This window comes from Physeter macrocephalus, chromosome 15, assembly GCF_002837175.3.
Source record: "Physeter macrocephalus isolate SW-GA chromosome 15, ASM283717v5, whole genome shotgun sequence".
Classification (NCBI taxonomy): Eukaryota; Metazoa; Chordata; class Mammalia; order Artiodactyla; family Physeteridae; genus Physeter; species Physeter macrocephalus.
In genome coordinates this window covers 73,550,677-73,568,746 of record NC_041228.1, presented here as the reverse complement: position 1 = coordinate 73,568,746, position 18,070 = coordinate 73,550,677, and the positions used below count along the sequence as shown (strand labels likewise).

At 42.2% G+C, this 18,070-nt stretch overlaps 1 protein-coding gene and 1 long non-coding RNA gene across 3 annotated transcripts in view; both read left to right on the top strand.

Annotated features, from left to right (window-relative positions):
* Nucleotides 1–1,104: 1,104 nt before the first annotated feature.
* The window catches only part of RAB2A (RAB2A, member RAS oncogene family), a 71,520-nt gene continuing 54,554 nt past the window's right edge, over nt 1,105–18,070 (top strand). Inside the window, exon 1 of one of the 2 annotated variants that reach the window (XM_024127064.3) lies at nt 1,105–1,423. In XM_024127064.3, coding sequence (XP_023982832.1) covers nt 1,378–1,423 — 46 coding nt within the window. In that variant the 5' untranslated portion in view covers nt 1,105–1,377. Of the gene's footprint in view, nt 1,424–1,936; nt 1,958–18,070 lie in introns of those variants that run through there. The other variant, XM_055091255.1, reaches the window with a different exon arrangement.
* LOC114487898 (uncharacterized) lies at nt 9,750–10,702 on the top strand. The gene is made up of 3 exons (XR_003683437.2): nt 9,750–9,849; nt 10,307–10,364; nt 10,586–10,702. It is a non-coding gene; the product is annotated as an uncharacterized lncRNA (long non-coding RNA).

The following is an 18,070-nucleotide window of genomic DNA, read 5'->3' as shown; positions in this document are numbered from 1 at the left end:
GCCAGACATCGTCTTCTCTAGATAACCTATCCTGACACTTTTAACTCTGTCTTGCATCTCCTCTTCCAAAATCTGTGTGCTCCTTTAGAACAGTGTCTGCCTTTTAGTTCCAGGGCCTAGCAGTGCACGAAATATAGTATGTACTTAAAGTGTTAGTTAAATAAACAAAAAAGTTACTTTTTTTCCTTTAAGTGCATTTTTCAATAGGTTATTCATGAACACTGCAAAAATTTCAAACTGCCCTTGAAAAATTCAGTGAAAAGTAGATCTTCCCTTCAATCCCATCTCCTCCTTCCCCTGGGTCCCAGTTGTGCCCTTTCAGATTTGACTACGTACTATGGGTCTTTAAGTATATTCCTGTCATTTTTCTACACAATGGTAAAATTAAAAAGTTATTTATATTTATATAACAATAAAATATAGCTTATAAACATACAAATGTAACTTATGTATCACTTACTATATATAAGATAGTTGTATATATAAATAATACATATAACATAAATGTATATTTATACACTGAGTCCTGTGCCTTGTTTTTGCGTAACGTTAAGTCAGGCTTTTTTTGTTTAGGACCGCATAGTATTCCACCGCAGGTGCATATCATGGTTTACCGCATATTCCCTAACTTAGGGTTTCGAATTTACAAATACTTCCATTTTCCCTGTCAAAGCCCCGTCCCGCACCACAGATACAGCCTCGCCCTCCAACCCCGCCCCGAGAGGCTCCATCATTTTCGAACACCTTGTCACGAGTCCAGGGCAGGCCCTGCGCCGAACGCGACCTCCGCCTTCCCACCACGTGTCCCGCGTCCCCACCGCAGGGCGGAGGGACGCGGCTCCGCTCGCGTCGCGGCGACGGAGCCGCAAGGCCCCTCCCCTGCCCCAGCGTCTCCCGCCCGCCGGCGTCTGCCGCTTAAAGGTACCGGCAAGACCGGCGCCCGGCCTCGCCCGGCTCTGAGCCGACCCGGCGGACAGAAGCAGCCGACGCGGCGCCGGGCGGGGCGGGGCGGGGCTCTGGCTGGGCGGGGCTCCGGCCGGCGGGGCCAGGCTGGCGTGCAGGGCTCCTCCCCTTTCCCCCGGCGGCGCCGGCGGCCGCAGCACTTCCGGGTCGGCGCGGAGGCGGGGCGGAGGCGCCGCGGCGGCTGTTATTGTTCAGCTGGGCTTCGCTGGGCGCTGTCTCCCTTGGCTCAGAGGGTGTCGGTTAGTCCCGCTTCCTCTCGGCCCCTCACTCCCGGCGGCTGACGACGACGGCGGCGGCTGCGGCGGGCGGGGCCTGGCGTTTCGAGGCCGAGCGGCGCCGGGGTGAGGGGCGCGGAGGAGGAGGAGGAGGAGCCGGAGGAGGAGCCGTGTGCCCTGGCACCGAGCGGCCGCGGCTATGGCGTACGCCTATCTCTTCAAGTACATTATCATCGGCGACACAGGTGAGCCTCCGAGCGCGGCGGGCGGGGGTCGGCGGCCTCCGGGCCGGGGCTGAGGGGCAAACGGCGTCTGGCTGCGGCGCGGGAGCCGCCGCCGCCGGGCACCTCCCCGCCGGCCGCGCCGCTCCATTTCCGCAGTGCTGGAGCTGGTGACGTGGGCACGCGAGCGGCAGCGGCCTGGCCTGGCCGGCCCGGCCCGCCGCCCCGGCCCAGGCCCCGGCCCCGGTCCTGCAGCTGGGGGCCGCGGCCGCCGTTTCGACACGCGATCTGGGGAGTGTATGAGAGGAGGGCCGGCCCAGCCCGGGGCCGTCAGGGCCTGGCTCTGAGGATCGCACGCGCTGCCCCGGGCCCCTCGCCTTGGGTCTCTTTCCGAGAGAGGAAAGCGGGACCGAGGAGAGCAGACGGTGATGGGAGGAGGGCCTTGGGATTCCTGACGCACACGCACCTGCCGAGGCCCGGGCAGAGCGCTCGCTGGCGTGGGACAGCCAGCTGAGGACAGACAGAAACCTCTAAAAAATAATAATAGTAGTAATATAGGTATGTAGTTTTATCACTGTCAACTACCAAGTCAGAGTAAGTCACATCCCGTTACTTGACGCCTGGGGAATCCCTTTTGAAGTCATTAAAGCATGAAAGAGTTCTGTCGACTTCTGCCACGTGTAAACTTGGGGTTCTTTGATAGTAATGCAAGGCCGTTCAGCGCTCTTGGGTGTGCGCTGGCGTGTGTGTCTGTGTGTTGGGGACACTTTGTGTTTTTCGATACATCAAATCCAGGCTCACAACTGCCAGTTACCAGGTGACCTGATGTCCATTCGAAGCAGAAAGAAGTACAGTTATTTGCACTGAAGATAACATCCCATTGTATTTCGCAGATAAAGTAGTCAAACTCGTTGAAAATATTTTTAATATCTGTGATTTTTTTGGCATTACTTTGAATCTGATAATAAAACTAAGACTTGTTCAGGTGTTATAACTATTAATATACCGGAGTCTGATTTCAGTGATGACTCTTGCACAACTTTGGACCCTTTGCACAACTTTGGAAATGTAAGCAGCAGCTTGTGGTTGCACTAGTGATATGGCAGATTGAATAAGTAGCACAAGAAGCATGTTGATTGCTGCCTAAAAGAAAAACTTTCTGCTGTAAACATAGTCTTTCAGCAAGGCTTTTTGGTGTGCGCGTGGCAACGGGATAGTTTTCTGCGTAAAATCCTGGATAAAGCAATGTTTTGCACGTGTTCATAGCGCATCTGTATACTTTTTTAAATGCTGTGGCATACTTGAAGGAAGTGGGGTTCTAAAGCCTACTGGCAAGTTTTGATGGAGGCTGTAACACTGAGATCTGAAGAGGGAGTTCACGTTAACGGCTGTATGAGTGCGTCTGAGAATAGAGGGAAGAGTGATTATGGACATGAAGCGGTAGTGACGCTTCGAATTAGCCTTCACAGGTTGCCTTCGTTCAACTTACTTACCAAGCATGTGCTATGGGTAAAGTATTGTGCTGGGAGTAGTGGGGTTACAGATATTCACAAGGCGGTGCTCCCTTCTTTTGGAATTTGCCCTCATGCAAAAAACAGTCCCCTAGCGGTTCAAAGGGAGGACATTCTTTCTTGCCATTGCTACCGTTACCACCTAGTTCTGGCGCTGAGCGCTTGACCCTGGACTATCCACAGCATTTACGTTCACCCCACTCCAGCTCAGCTGGTGTAGTTGACCGTCAGACTAACCTTCTCCAAACACAGCTGTTCGGAGGCTGTTCCTCTGTTCACGTTCGTTAGTTTGACCTTCAGGGAACTCCATATTTTAGCCCGTGTTTAACTTCTCTAGCCTTCTTTCCCAGTATTCGCGAGTCTCCACTTTCCTCCTGCCAGTGAGGCCCTGTGCTTTTTCCTGGTCTCTGCCACCCTCTCTGCTTGGAGTGCCTCTCTGTCGAAATTCTGTCATTCCTCAAAGTCTCACTCGAGTCTTCTGTAATCTCTCAGAGTCAATGTTTATTAAGTTCTTTTGATGTGTCAGGCTTTCCTGGTATCCTGGCTTGAAGTGAACACCACTCCTTATCTGGATGTATCCCACTTTGAATCATTCTTCTGATATTAATTCCTGACTGTTCTGTAGACACTTGTGTAGGCATTTATAATTGATTATATACCTCTTGAGGGCAGAAAAGGTGTTTTGTATGGTTTTGTATTCCAGGAAGAGCCTGTAGAAGATGGATGGTAGGTTCCATACATTTAATTAAATTGATGAAAGAACAGCCGAACAGGCCATAATGTTCCTACTAATATACATTAATAACTTGATAGAAGATTTTTTTAGTCCACTTCTGCCACTTTCTTACTACTATCATTAACTTGGGCCAAAATCCTTTACTATGTTTTCTTAATTCAAACTATACCTGTAGTTGTAAGGTCCACTTAATGTGGCCCTCCCCACACGCAAAAAAATGATCAGTAATCAGTAGTGGGAAATCCATCCTGATTTTTTAAAAAGTCATAGTGTGAAAAATATGCATTTTAGAAAGAAGGAAATCACTGTTTTTCCTGATTCTCCCTTTCCCTAGCCTGTGAAGCAATCATTATTAGCCTTCCCTTCTCTCAGTAGAGAGCTAAAATGAGGACAAATGTGGAAGTACCGCATACATTTTCCTTTCCAGAGTTCCCTCTTTCACAGAAGAGACTTTTTAAATGTTTACATGATCATGATACTGTTGAAATGTTCGTTTTCTGACTGCATGGCCAAATGTAGTTAAAATATAGCTTTAAAATTTTTCATTGGTAGTGTCTTGTTCCTGAAAAACTGTTTAGGAAAATGTGTCATTTAAACCTAGATATAAAGTGGAAATTAGCTTTTAACAAGCCTGGACTAATATTATAAGAAGATAATTATCAAGTATAGAGGGAGAGAAAAATTGTAGTAAACCTATAATTGTTGCTTCTAAAATTCCGGCATCTGCCTTCCATTTTAATCTCATCACTAACCCTCCCTCCCCTTTCCTGCCTTTCAGCTAGTCACACAAAAACACAAACCTGGTTGTGTTCTGTCTGAAATACCCTTTCTTACTGTGCTCCACTCCCCAAAGCCCCACTCCCAGCCAAAGTGAAAAGACAGGTTAGGTCAGAACTTTTTCACCTGAGCAACTCCTATTCGTTCATTCTTTTAAGATGATAACAAACCCCACCCCTCCCTGTCACCTGGTGCGGTCGCCTCCACTCTTCTTCCTTCTCTGCCCACCTCCACCTTTTGGTTTGGTTGGCTTGTTTTTGTTTTTGCTTAAACTCTTTCAGGGACAAGTGCTATATAAGTAAATAAACAAGACCAGCCTGGTCACACATTATCATATCATCTGAATGCATTTTCTGATTTGAGATATAATTGACATATAGCATTGTATTAGTTTCAGGTACACAACCTAATGATTTGATAAACGTATGTATTGCGAAATGATTACCACAATAAGTTTAGTTAACATCCATCACCACACATAGTTCGAAAGGTTTTTTTCTCTTCTGATGAGACCTTTAAGATACACTGTCTTAACTTTCAGCTCTTTAATACACTGTTGTTAACTATACTCATCATGCCGTACATTACATCCACAGGCCTTATTTATCTTATACCTAGAAGTTTGTACTTTTCGACCACCTTTACTACGTGCATCTTAATTTTTTTGTTTGTTTAGAAAGTTTTTGACTTTGTCTTAAAAGTAAGGGTAGGCATTCAGTATCAGAAATGTTTAATAGATGAGTGGATGGGCGCTTGGGGGAGGTGCTGCAGGGCTTTACCTGGGAGGTGATATTTGAGCTGAAATTAGAATGCATAAGGATTTGCCAGGTGAGCAAAGGGGAAATGTCTAGTAGCTAACTGGAAGTACATGTTTGCATCTCAATCAATGATGGTTTTAAAAGAGAGAGTGATATTGGGAAGTTAAAAAAGAGCCATACTGTGGGCCATTTTAGAAAACTTTGAGTGTGAAAGAGAAGGAAAGAGTGAGTTTAGAGTTGGCTGCAGGATCAAGTTGGCTGATGTGTGTGTGTGTATTAGGATAGGGGAGACTTGAGGTTGAAAGTTTGAAAATACTAGAGAGAGGGCAGGAGCAAAATCCCAGAGAACTTGGGGAAGGAGTAGTATTTGATTCTCCAGAGCTTTAGGGCTGTAACAGAAAGAAGACCTCTTCCTGTGGGAGGCTCAAACTTGAGTTTCTTTAGATTCTTGTGAGTCACCTAGGGTGTTGGTTTCTTTCTCTTTTTTTTGAAGGATTCAGTGGCCCAAACCCCAGCGATTTTGATTCGCTAGACCTGAGGTGCAGGTTCTTGTTATAAAACCTGAGGCCAGAAACACTAATCATTTTATAAAATTATATGAGCAAGTTTGTTAGATTATTTTGGAAAACAAACAGTAGGAAAACAAACTGGGAAATTGGGAGGTAGAAAAATTCCATTAAAGTTTATTTTAAATTATGAAATATATCATGCATATAAAAACATATGCATGTTATATGTTTACACACTTTAAAGAGTAGTAAAAGTAGTATTGAATCAAACACCCATTCCAGAGAAATACAGAGCCTCATCGTATACCTCTCCACCAGGCTTCCACTAGCCTGAATTCTGTATTAATCCTTTCCTAGCTTTTCTTCAGTTGTATCACTTGCACATCCCTAAACTATATTTAGTTTTGCCTGCTTTTAGATGTGTTTAGTTGTTGTATAAATGAGAGAGCTAAAATGTGCCTGAAACATACATTTTAACGTCATCTAGAATTTCCTTGAAGTTTTTGCTTTATGCATGTTGTTTATAGTCTTTCAGGATTTTTGACTGCCCTTTCTCTTTCTCTCCTAGCCCGCTTATTTCCTGCTTGCTTCCCCTAATATTTATATTGCTCCTGAGACTTTCTAGTGAATCGCAGAGGCCGTGGCCCTATTGTTCCCATTCCTTTTTCCCCTTCTTCTCTCCTGGTGAACCTGCCTCCTCATCCCGGGTCATGGCCCTCGCTCCTCTAGCTGGTGCTCTTGTCCTCTATGCCCACACTCCATTCCTGCTCCGGCGCCAACCTGAGATTAATTTCCTCCTTTCTCCCCCCCACTGCTCCCCCTCCCCCATGTCATCTCGACAGCTCTCCTCCTCTTGTGGTAGCCAGTAATTTTGCTGTTTCACTTGAGCAGATCCTGATTTTGCCAGCTTAGCTGTTTTTCCCCCTCACTCTGGCCCAGCTGTGCTTGCTCCATTTTGTTATTCTCTGCTCATCCTCAGTCTGGGAGGCTGTGTCCTTTGCCACAAAAGATGCAACCACATACCGCCCTTGTCCCTCTTTCTGACTTTTCGTTTTCTGTGAAACTTCCCCATTTGATTTCATCAGCCTTGTTTATTGGCTGGTTTGAAAATACTCCACATTCTAGCTGTTATTCTTCACTTGTAAGTAAAGGACACCTGGCAAAAAGATGCTAGATTCCCTCTGCTATCATACACCCGTAGACACCCCCTTTCATTCCTGTGGTGTTTCTCAACTCAAATGTCTTGGGTCTCGTCCTTGGAGATGCTGTTTTAGTAGATCTGCAGTGAGTCCTGGACATCTGTTTTTTAAAAGCATTGTTTGTAGTGGTACTGTGACATTCCTCTCCTTGTCAACTATGAGCCTTTTTGCCTGTTTTTCTAAAATTGATTCTTTTCTACTGTCAGATTTTCTGCTTTCTGGGATTCTGTTGAAGTAATCCCTAAGGCATATCCAGTTGGATATGAATTTATATGGAATTCTCCATTACGTTAGATTTTGGCACTCTGTCTGCCTGGTAGATTCTTATGAGGGATTCTCCACACTTTTTATAGTTCATACACAATATCAAAAGCTTTTTATCTTTTAATCCTTCACCTGGTATGTGTGAGGTTATCATTTCATAGATGAAGAAACTGAGCTATGTCCTTTGGGGCAGACTGTTTCTTCCCTCTCCTCACCTCTTCTGCTTTTCATAGCTATGATGTAACTCTACGTTTCTCCAGTTCTGTCTTGAAAATGTTGCCATTTTTCAGGGGTAGCTGACAGTTAATTGTGTTTCTGGTCAAATCTGAGAGAGAAAATGAATATTGATGGATGATGCTGAGTGAAGTTCTTGAAGGCAAGACTGCCTGGCACAGAGTTGGTGCCTCAGAAAACGAATGTGTGCTCGGTAGCCTCTGCCGGTTAGGCTACGAGCATTGGCCAATTTATTTGTCCTTGTTTCAGCAACGATTTAAGGGCACTTACATAAAAAATGTTTACAGTTTTTTTTAATGCAAGTAAGAGAGAGCGTATTAGTTTCATGTTGCTAACGTAACAAACCACCATATTCTTAGCAGCTCAAACAATGCAAATTTATTATCTTAGAGTTCTGAAGCTCTACATAAGTTCATGTCCATATATCAGTAGTCTGATGTGTGTCGCACTGGGCTAACATCAAGGTTTTGGCAGGGCTGGGTACCCTTCTGGAGGGTCCTTGCTCGTTCAGGGTGTTGGTAGGATAGAGTTCCATGCTGAGATGTCCGTTTTCTTGCTGGCTGTCATCTCTTCCCGGCTTCCAGCATCTACCCACACCGTCACATGATTTGGCCCATGACCCCCTTCCTTCATCTTCAAAGCGAGCAACAGTGGATCAAGTCCTTTTATGTCACATCTTTTTTTTTTGGCCGCGTTGGGTCATCGTTGCTGCGCGCAGGCTTCCTCTAGTTGTGGCGAGCCTGGGATACTCTTCATTGCAGTGTGCGGGTTTCTCATTGCGGTGGCTTCTCTTGTTGTGGAGCGCGGGCTCAGTAGTTGTGGCGGGGCTCGAACCCGTGTCCCCTGCATTGGCAGGTGGATTCTTAAACCACCGCACCACCAGGGAAGTCCTCTGTCACATCCTTCTGACTCTTCTTGAGTCATCCCATTTCTGATTGAAGCTGGGAAAGGTTTTCTGCTTTTAAAGACTCATATAATTAGATTGGGTTTACCTGGATAATCCAGGATAATCTTCCATCTCCAAGACCTGTAATCTTAATCTGCAAGGTCCCTCTTGTCATGTAGGGTAGCATATTCACAGGTTCCGGGGATTAGGGTGTGTATGTCTTTGTGGAGGAGGGCGGCATTTTTCTGCCTACCACAGCAGGCTAAGGAGGAGCCGTGGGTAGAAACAGTAAATATCCATGTTGTGTATACCTTTTTGAAGTGGGCACTGTACTGAGTACTAAACTGTGCAGAGAACCCTGTTTTCATTTACCTTAATTATAGTATCCATTTTTAAAAGTACGTGCATTCATATACTTATTCCTTAATTGAGTCTTGAAAGGCATTTTCTTCTGATTCTTCTTAAAAAGAATACAGTGTAAAGTAGTGAAAAATGTAAATATACAAGTAATATATTTATACACATAGGGCCTTTTCTAGTGGTATAACTCATTGAATCTGAACAGTAATATCCATGAGGAAGGCTCCATTTTACAGGTAAGGAAAGGGAGACTTATTGTCCTATCACACAGCCATTAAGTGGCCGAGCTGAAATTTGAACCCAGGTCTTTCTGACTCCAGAGTCCATGCTTTCTCTCCCATATCATATGCATTTCTTGATTCCCACAAATTCCATGTCATGGCTCTTGTGTTGGCTTACCAACTGCTTGATCTGTTGAGTTGACGTGAGAGTACACAGTTCCTCAATTCCCTTTACTAAAACAGAAGCCACCTCCACTCTGCAAAACAGGGCAGAACTATTCTACGTAAAACAAGAATAAAGTCTATTCTCTGCTCCTCACAAGCTCTGTGAGCTTGGGCAGCCTCTTCAGTCTCTGAGTCTCGGTGTCCTCATCTATAAAATGGAATGAATAAATGAGATAATACGTGTAACACTGACTCAAGAAATGGCTAATATTTCATCCTCATTTTTTATTCTGCTTCTTTGAATGTTTCAGTAATTTCCCCATATACATTTGAAAAACTAACCCAAACTTGACCAGTGCTGTATAGTGTTTGACTAATGCTGTTCATAACAAAAGTAATTTCTTTCGCCCTCCATGTGTCCTAATGTGGTGATTTTTTCTTTTTTTTTTCCACGTCCCTGCTTAGCTTGCTCATTTATGGCCAGCTGATACTTTAAAGAGTCTGCCATCCTTGACTCTAATTGTTGCTTTCCTAGCCTATGTTGGTGTTTTTTTGTACTTACCAAATTTGTTTGCCACTAGATGTTTTATGGAAGGTTCCTTACTTTATCAACATTGTTTTAGCAAGATTCATTTTATTAAGCATCTATTTTTATCAGCTTTGCTTAATGTAGTCTATACGCCCATCCAAGTCCACTAATGATGTAGAAGGACTGATTTTGTTCTAGGAAGGACCCATTTGATTAAGAAGAACAGAAGCCTACTCCAGCTAGCTGAAGAGGAGAGGTTTTGATAAGAATTTGAAGAGTGCTGAGGAATCCAAGAGAAACTGTAAACAAGTCTTGGGGAACTGGACACTCTGAAATCTTTGTTTTCCTCCCATGGCTTCTCTTTTGAGCCTTAAGATAATTCGGAATGTGTGTTTTTTGTTTTAAACATATTTTTTCTTTTTCTCTCTTCTTTTAAAAAAACAATATTTTTTCATTATTAGTTTCTGGCTTTATTTCACTTAAGTAATATAGACTGCGTATATTGATTCTTCAGTATTTGAGACTAATTTTGTAGCCAGGTACTTGGTCACTGTATATGTCGCATGTGCGCTGGAAAAGTATATTCTTGGGTGTGTGGTGGGCTCAGGGCTCCATACGTGCCCATTAGAGCAGTCCTGCTAGTTGTGTGTGTCACACCTTCTGTATTCCGCATAGTCTTTTGAATTTGGGGGTGAGGTGTAAATATCTCTTATTATGACAGTCGGGTGAGTTTGGGGGATTTTTTGTTTGTTTTGTAGTTTTGTCAAATTGATTCCACCCCCACAGCCCCAGTGAACTTGAGGACTAATTTGTAAGGTGTGTATGGGCTTTATATCTCGCTGAAAAGTTAATTATTCCTTTGTTATTTAAGTTCCCCTATAATTTTACATGTTGTATATTTGGTAGTATACTTTTTAGTATTCAAGTATTTGATATTAATTTTAAATATTAACTTTTTGTTCATATTTGCCTAGTGTATACTTATTTTATCCTCTTTCTTTTGGAATGAAGTTTTTTGTTTGTTTTGTTTTTTTTAGGAAACATTACAGATACAGTTGAAGCCCATTGTATGCGCTTTACCTCTTTGTCCCTAGAGGTAACCAGTCTCCTGAATTTGGTGTTTATTATTCCTATGAAAGTTTCAAATGATTACAACATGTGTATGTATGTACCTATAAACAATGCACAGTATTTTTTGTATTTTTTTCAACTTCATATTAATGGAATTTTACTGTACTTGCTCTGAAACTGTTTTGTTCAACATTATTTTCAGGGTTTTATCTGTATTAATATATTTTGCTCTATTTTGTTGATATTTATTGCTTGATCAGTTTAGTTTTCTATATATTCCGTTGCATTCTAAAAGATAGCACTGCATGGGTTATTCTCATGCCTGCTCCTTGAGCACATGCGCTGAGTTCTGGAGATACACCTTCAAGTGGAACTGTGGGTGGAAGGGGTGCCCCTCTTCAGCTCTACCAGCTAATCTGAATCACTCTCCAGAGTAGTTATCAGTCAACTCTAATTTTTGTTTTAGCCCTACTATGTCACTTTTTAAAAAAATTTTTTTTAAGTATTTTTTATTTTTATTTTTATTTATTTTATTTTTGACTGCGTGGGTCTTCGTTGCTGCCCCCGAACTTTTCTCTGGTTGTGGCGAGCAGGGGCTACTCTTCGTTGCGGTGGCTTCTCGTTGTGGAGCGCGGGCTCTAGGTGCACGGGCTTCAGTAGTTGTGGCACGCGGGCTCAGTAGTTATGGCTCGCAGGCTCTAGAGCGCAGGCTCAGTAGTTGTGGCGCACAGGCTTAGTTGCTCCGTGGCATGTGGAATCTTCCTGGACCAGGGCTTGAACCCGTGTCCCCTGCATTGGCAGGTGGATTCTTAACCACTGTGCCACCAGGGAAGCCCTATGTCACTTTTTTTAAGCCTGTTTTTTTATATAGCCCAGTGATATATTTTTTAAAAATTCAATCTGAGAGGCTGTCTTTTACTAGGAGAATTTAATCATTGGGGAATTTGAATTTTTATCTACTATTAGGCACCAGCCTGGTTCAGCCATTCGCAGGGATCAGGTCATAGGTCACAGGCATGCCCCTTTGCCATGGGCTTTTGGGAGAGGCAGCACTTGTCCCACACAGGAAGCAGGATGGTGGTCAGATTTCCCAAGCATGTATAGTGTCACCTGCCAATAACTCTCGTTTGTGCAGATGAACAATTAATTTAAATTCCTGAGTTTTCTCTTTGTAAAATGTGTACAGTACCGGCTAGTGCACTCTATAGGGTTGTTCACCAGTGCTCTAGCACTGGTTTTTGGTTTTTTTCCCCCAACTTTGTAGCTGTCTTTGAAACTCAAGTGTCAGTGATTTGTTTCCCTTCATTTATTTACAGTTGATAAATCAGTGTAAGTGGTGCCTTTATGCTTGCTCTGCGGCCTCCAGCATTATTAACATTGATGGATGGCTCCCCCTTTAGCATTTGTCCACCTTTAGCAATAACTACTATGCATCTAGAAGGCAAACAATATATTATTTTAAGTCCTTTCTGGGTATTTTAGCTTAGACAGCACTCTTGAAAATTGTCTAAGAGCCTGGTATTTGTAATTAGAGTATCTTTTTTTTTTTTTTTTTTTTTTTTTATTTTTGGCTGTGTTGCGTCTTCGTTTCTGTGCGAGGGCTTTCTCTAGTTATGGCGAGCGGGGGCCACTCTTCATCGCGGTGCGCGGGCCTCTCACTGTCGCGACCTCTCTTGTTGCGGAGCACAGGCTCCAGACGCGCAGGCTCAGTAGTTGTGGCGCACGGGCCTAGTTGCTCCGCGGCATGTGGGATCTTCCCAGACCAGGGCTCGAACCCCTGTTTCCTGCATTGGCAGGCATATTCTCAACCACTGCTCCACCAGGGAAGCCCTAGAATATCTTGATTAGCGTGGTAGCTCCTCTGCTTACTTGTCCCTTGGTAAAGTTCAGACGTCTTCAACTTCAGTTTTCTCATCTAGAAAAAGTTAGTAGTAATGTCTGGCTTATCTACTTCACAGGATTTTTGTGAGTTTGAAATAAACATTGTGCACAGATGCCTTTAAGCTGCAAAGTGATTCATTAATAGCAATATTTTAAAGATAATTTTTCTAATTTGTTGAGTATCCTAAAATTAAGTTAGTTGGGGAGGTCTTGCCTATAGAAAAAGCTGTTCACCATGTTGACCTCAAACTGTAGTTACTTGAGTTGAAGGAAACAAGAGCACATGTTAACCTGCAAAATGGCAGTTCTTTGATCCTGAAGTTCTTTCTGGACTGCATAAAAGAAAAAGTCTTTTCCAAACTCAGATGTCCTCATGAGCCACTTGAGATTGAGAAGAATATCAGGTAGGAGGTGCTCTTTTTCAGTGGTCTTCAGGAAGGAGGTGATAAGGCTGACGCACTCTTGGTACCTTGATATACCTCTTGAATGGTTTCTCTCAATTCTGAACCCTTTTGGAAAGAGGCAGTTCTGTAGATCTACAGAAGTCTTCAGTATAAATGAATCTATTGATCAAAGGTTATCTTCTTATCTCTTTGGAGGAAGTATTGTTGTTTCAGTTTAAACCGTTTCAAGGGGCAAAGTAAAAGTACATGTGTTCAAAATCACTTACGCTCAAAGCTTTGCTTGATACAAAGATTAATAAATAGGGAAATTAGTTACGAGTTAAAGCAGTATTAGTTGTGTGCCTGGTGAGGTGATTCACCAGTCCTTTAAGGAAGGTATTGGTTACACTTTTTCAGGATAACCTTTGGTATGGGGTGAAGAAATTCTTCTGGTTTTGCAGCTAAGTGGATTTTTAACTGGTTGAATGACTGTATCCATAAAGGACTGCCCATGTAGGCAAGCTGGAGGGAGCATGCTGCTATATTCACTCCTGGATTTTTATATTTCGTATTGGCAACAACTTGGATGAAGTCCACTTTGGTTGAAGGAGCTGATGTGTGGATTACACCAGACAGAATTCAAAATGACCTCGACAGCCAGAATGGTTGGCTAAATTTAGCAAAATGGAATTTAATAAAAATGAAGTGAAAGCCCTATATTTACGTTTAAAACAACCATACAAATAAAAGAGGATGGTCACCTGGTTAAATAGCAGGATATGTCTAAAACCTTAAAAGTTTTACATGACTAGATTCAGTATGAGTCACATGAGTAATAAAGCCAACGAAGGAATAAATGTGACTCTAGGTTAGTAGAAGTGTGATGTACAAACAAGGCAGGTAATGGTTGTACTCTGTCAGGACTCAACTGCAATTCGCTTATGGAAACTCTTGTTTCAGAGGGATATCTGCACATTGGAGTCTGTGCTCAGAGACCAGTCAGGGTCTCTGTCAACCATGACATTTTAAGAATGGTTGAAATAACTGAAACATTTTAACCAAAAAAAAAAAAAGGACTTAAAGGAGAATATAATAATGACCTTCAAATACTTAGGTGACTGTCATATAAAAAAGGGCTTAAACTTACCCTTTGTGGCTTTTCGCGGACAGAACCAGGACCAGGAAGAGAAGACTGCCTGTGAAATGGAAAGAGTGTGTTAAGTGGTGAGTTGGTCTGTTATTGAGGCTGTTCAAGCAGAGATTTGACTGACTCATTAGGGCTTGGAAGATAGTATTTATGCAAACAGTAGGGGATTGGATTCGAATTTTTTTTTCTTTTTAAAGAAATGTAAGATACTATGTGAGCATTCCCTGTGCTGGAGTTAGAAAAATGAACAAGACTGCCTCACCCTAGAGGGGAGACCAGTTTGCCACAGAGGTTACAGGATGATGTAATAGAGATGTGTATGTACAGAGAGTACTAAAGGAGCATGGAGAAGGTTCATTCTGACTGGAGTGAGTGGCTCATGGCAGATTCAGATTTTCAGTAAACATTTATTGAGCACCTACTATATGCTGAATACTGTTCTATGGCTTTCATATGTTTCTCACAGTAACCCTAGATAGCTCTTGGCCACATTTGGCAAATGATAGATCAGATGTGACTTGATCAGGCATGGTCTCGTTTGTTTGAGAAATTCTCCACCTAATAATCCCGTAGAATCAGTTTGTACTTTTGCCCCTATTTTTGTATTTGTTATGTGTGGAGAACAGAGAATTGAGCTGAGCTCCTCAGTCTTTTATTTTGCCAAGAAGGGCAGATGACTTTATACCAGGAACGTGATCCAGAGTGTGACGGTGTAGAGTTTTTGTCAGGGTTTCTGGGGGTTGAAGACTGAGGGAATCTAGGGACCATGTACCGTGAAGAGCGTTGTGTGGTGCAGTTTCAAGAGTCGGTTTTGTATCCTCTGGACAGCTTCACAGAAGAAGCCTTATTCCCCATCTCTAAATGGGATAAATTTCAACCCTACACACAGGTTTCTGACAAAGGTTATTGAGGCCTTTCCACCATTTAACCTTATTTTCTTTCTCGGTCTTTTTTTTCCCCGTCCTCTCTGGCTTAGAGTTTCCTTTCTTGGAGAATTTACCTGAGAAATGGAAAAATCGTATTGAATTTGAGAGTGAATATGTGAATTTTGAGCCTTAGCCATGAGTATGTTTTGTTAAAAGAACTGCTGATTACTTATTCTTTAGTGGCTTTTAGGAGTTAAAAAAGGAAATCAAAATCTTCTATTTCACAACACATTATTTTACTTGCAGGCTTCTAATTTTCTTAGCAGACCAATATTTAATGTAACTATTTCTGGTCACACTAGAAGTTTTGCTAGTTATTTAAATGCCACATCGCTATGGAGGTCACTGGATGAGGCCAGAAAAGTATTGCTTATATAGTGTTTGATCCTAAAATAGATTCTTTGAAAAACATTTTTTTAATTGTAAAAATGATGAATGCTTATGGTAAAAAATGAAAATTTAAATACTCCACCACTTTACATAGTATAGTAATGGTTTGTGTATCCTTCTAGAAATTTTCTGTACATCTTTAAGCCTGTGTGTGTGTGTGTCCCAATCCCACCAATATGATTATACAAATTGTGCTGTTCTATACTTTTATTTTTTTCACTTCAGGGTAAATCTTGGGTGTCTTAACATATCATCACATATAAATCTGTCTCATTCTTTTAAAAAACCTGCATAGCTGAACCATTATTAATTCAGTCAGTTCCTGATTCTGTTAGTCCTCATCTGTGGTAGCAAATAGCAGAAACCTACTGTGATTAACTTCAGCAGAGGAAGATTTTATTGTAAAGATTGGATGCACCATAGAGTTAATAGGAAGGCAATATAATCAAGCTTGAAAATGACAAAACCAAGGCAGGCAAGGCACAGCCAAACTCCTGCTGAAGCAGATGCTGATGCATTTGCCAGTCGTCTGTCACCTCCTCTGTAGCCACCGTGGATTCTCGCTTGTTGGTCCCTGATATTGCAGTATTCCTTCGGGATTCCAAATTCTGAACAGGAGCATCTGATTGGCTCAGCCTAGGTCCCATGTGACCACAATGGAAGGTCACAAATCACCTTCCATTAAAAATAAGAATTTAGAAAGAATATTTAATTTTGAGCTCGGTATATATTTAATGTACTTAAATTCAGCAGGCTAGTCTCAACATTATCTTTGTCGACTGATACCAAGTCTATGTTTGGGGGTTTAGCAGCTTGATTTAGTTACTGTTATCACATACTTCTTACTAGTTTAATCTGGCAGCTGCTTGAAGTAGATCTTTCTGTTTACGGCCTCTAATTTTGATACCCATTTATATCATAACATACTACTTAGAGATCATGTACAATAAACTTATTGTACAGTAATTATTTTGTACATTTACATCCAGACACCTTCTTCCTTACTATAGCATCATGAAAAAGTATCCTCTTCAAACTGCATCATTGAAATCTATTTCTGAGATGCTGTAGTTCTTATTTGGAATCTTTACCTTATGAAAGGATTAGGAAAATGGTCAGATTAAAGTATGTTAATATACCTGATATATTCACTGGAACATTGTTGTTGGGGATAAAGTCAACATCGAGGAAGTTGTATATTCATTTTTTTAAAAACCTTCTTCCTTCATTAAATTTCTGCTCTGTCAGAGTTATTTAGCTTATAGAACATTTCCCTTCTTCCTCTTAGTATTGCTGCTAATAATGTGGTAAGTGAGATATCTTCTTTTTAGTTAGGAGAGGTATTGGTTGCAAGTAGTAATATGTATCTGAGAAGAACAAACTCAGGAGGTTGGACAGTATAGTGGAAAAATATGGCTTGGAATTAAAAAACCTGATTTTGACTTTCAATTCTGCCTCTTACTGTGTTAACTTGAGGCATGTCACTTAAGCCTCAGTTTCTTCATCTTTAAAATGAGGTTATCGGGAATTCCCTGGTGGTCCAGTGGTTAGGACTCAGCTCTTTCACTGCCGCGGCCTGGGTTCAATCCCTGGTCAGGGAACTAAGATCCTGCAAGCCGCACGGCATGGCAAAAAAAAAAAAAAAAAAAAGGTTATCATTCCTGCTTTACTGATGCCATAGGCTTACTGTTATGGTCAGATAAGATTGTGTGTGAAGAGGGAACTTATTTTCATCTTCAAAATGTCAAAAGTCAGGCATATATTTTACATAAGACAAGAGTATGTTAGCATAAACGCAATTGTAGAACCCCATAGCTGCAGTAAAAACTACTTGTGTATAGGGAAGCATGTCCTTTAGGTATTTGGCAGGCATCAGGTAGTCTAGCTGTTCTAAGCTGGGGAATTGCCAAAGATACTAAGTGGAAACCAGGGTAACACTGTTTTGAACTTAACCTGTACCGAGGTGAAACATACTTCACTGTTTTCTGTTATACCAAGCATGTAATGGCGTCACACTAGTTGTGTAGCTGGAAAACTAAAGAGGATGAGACACTGAAACCAGCATTTTAATTGGTTGTGTCTAGGCCAGTGGTTTTCAAACTTTAGGGCACATGAGAATCACCTGGGGAGCTTGGTAAAACACTGATTTCAGGACTCCAGCCCAAAGTTTCTGACTCACTAAGTTTGGGGCGGGGCTGATGATTTGCATTCTAGCAAGTTTCCAGAGATTGCTGATGTTGCTGTTCTGGGGACCACACTTTTGAGAATTCAGCGCTTTAGGGAAACCATGTAATTCATCGTCCAAGCTGATCCCTAATGTTTCAGGACACCAGGAATAACTAAGCCTGTCCCTGGCAAACCAGGATACAGTGTCATCCTAATTTTACCTATTTGAAAGATCTTTTTGCAAAGAGGTTTATGTAATAGAATTGTCACCTAGTAGATGACTCATGGTATGTAAGGTAGGTTTATTTATTTATTTATTTATTTATTTATTTATTTATTTATTTATATGTTAAATTGCCAACTGATGATTCAGTCTTTTTTTTTTTTTTTTTTTTTTTTTTTTTGCGGTACGCGGGCCTCACTGCTGTGGCCTCTCCCCTCTCCCGTTGCGGAGCGCAGGCTCAGTGGCCATGGCTCACGGGCCCAGCTGCTCCGCGGCATGTGGGATCCTCCCGGACCGGGGCACGAACCCGTGTCCCCTGCATCAGCAGGCGGACT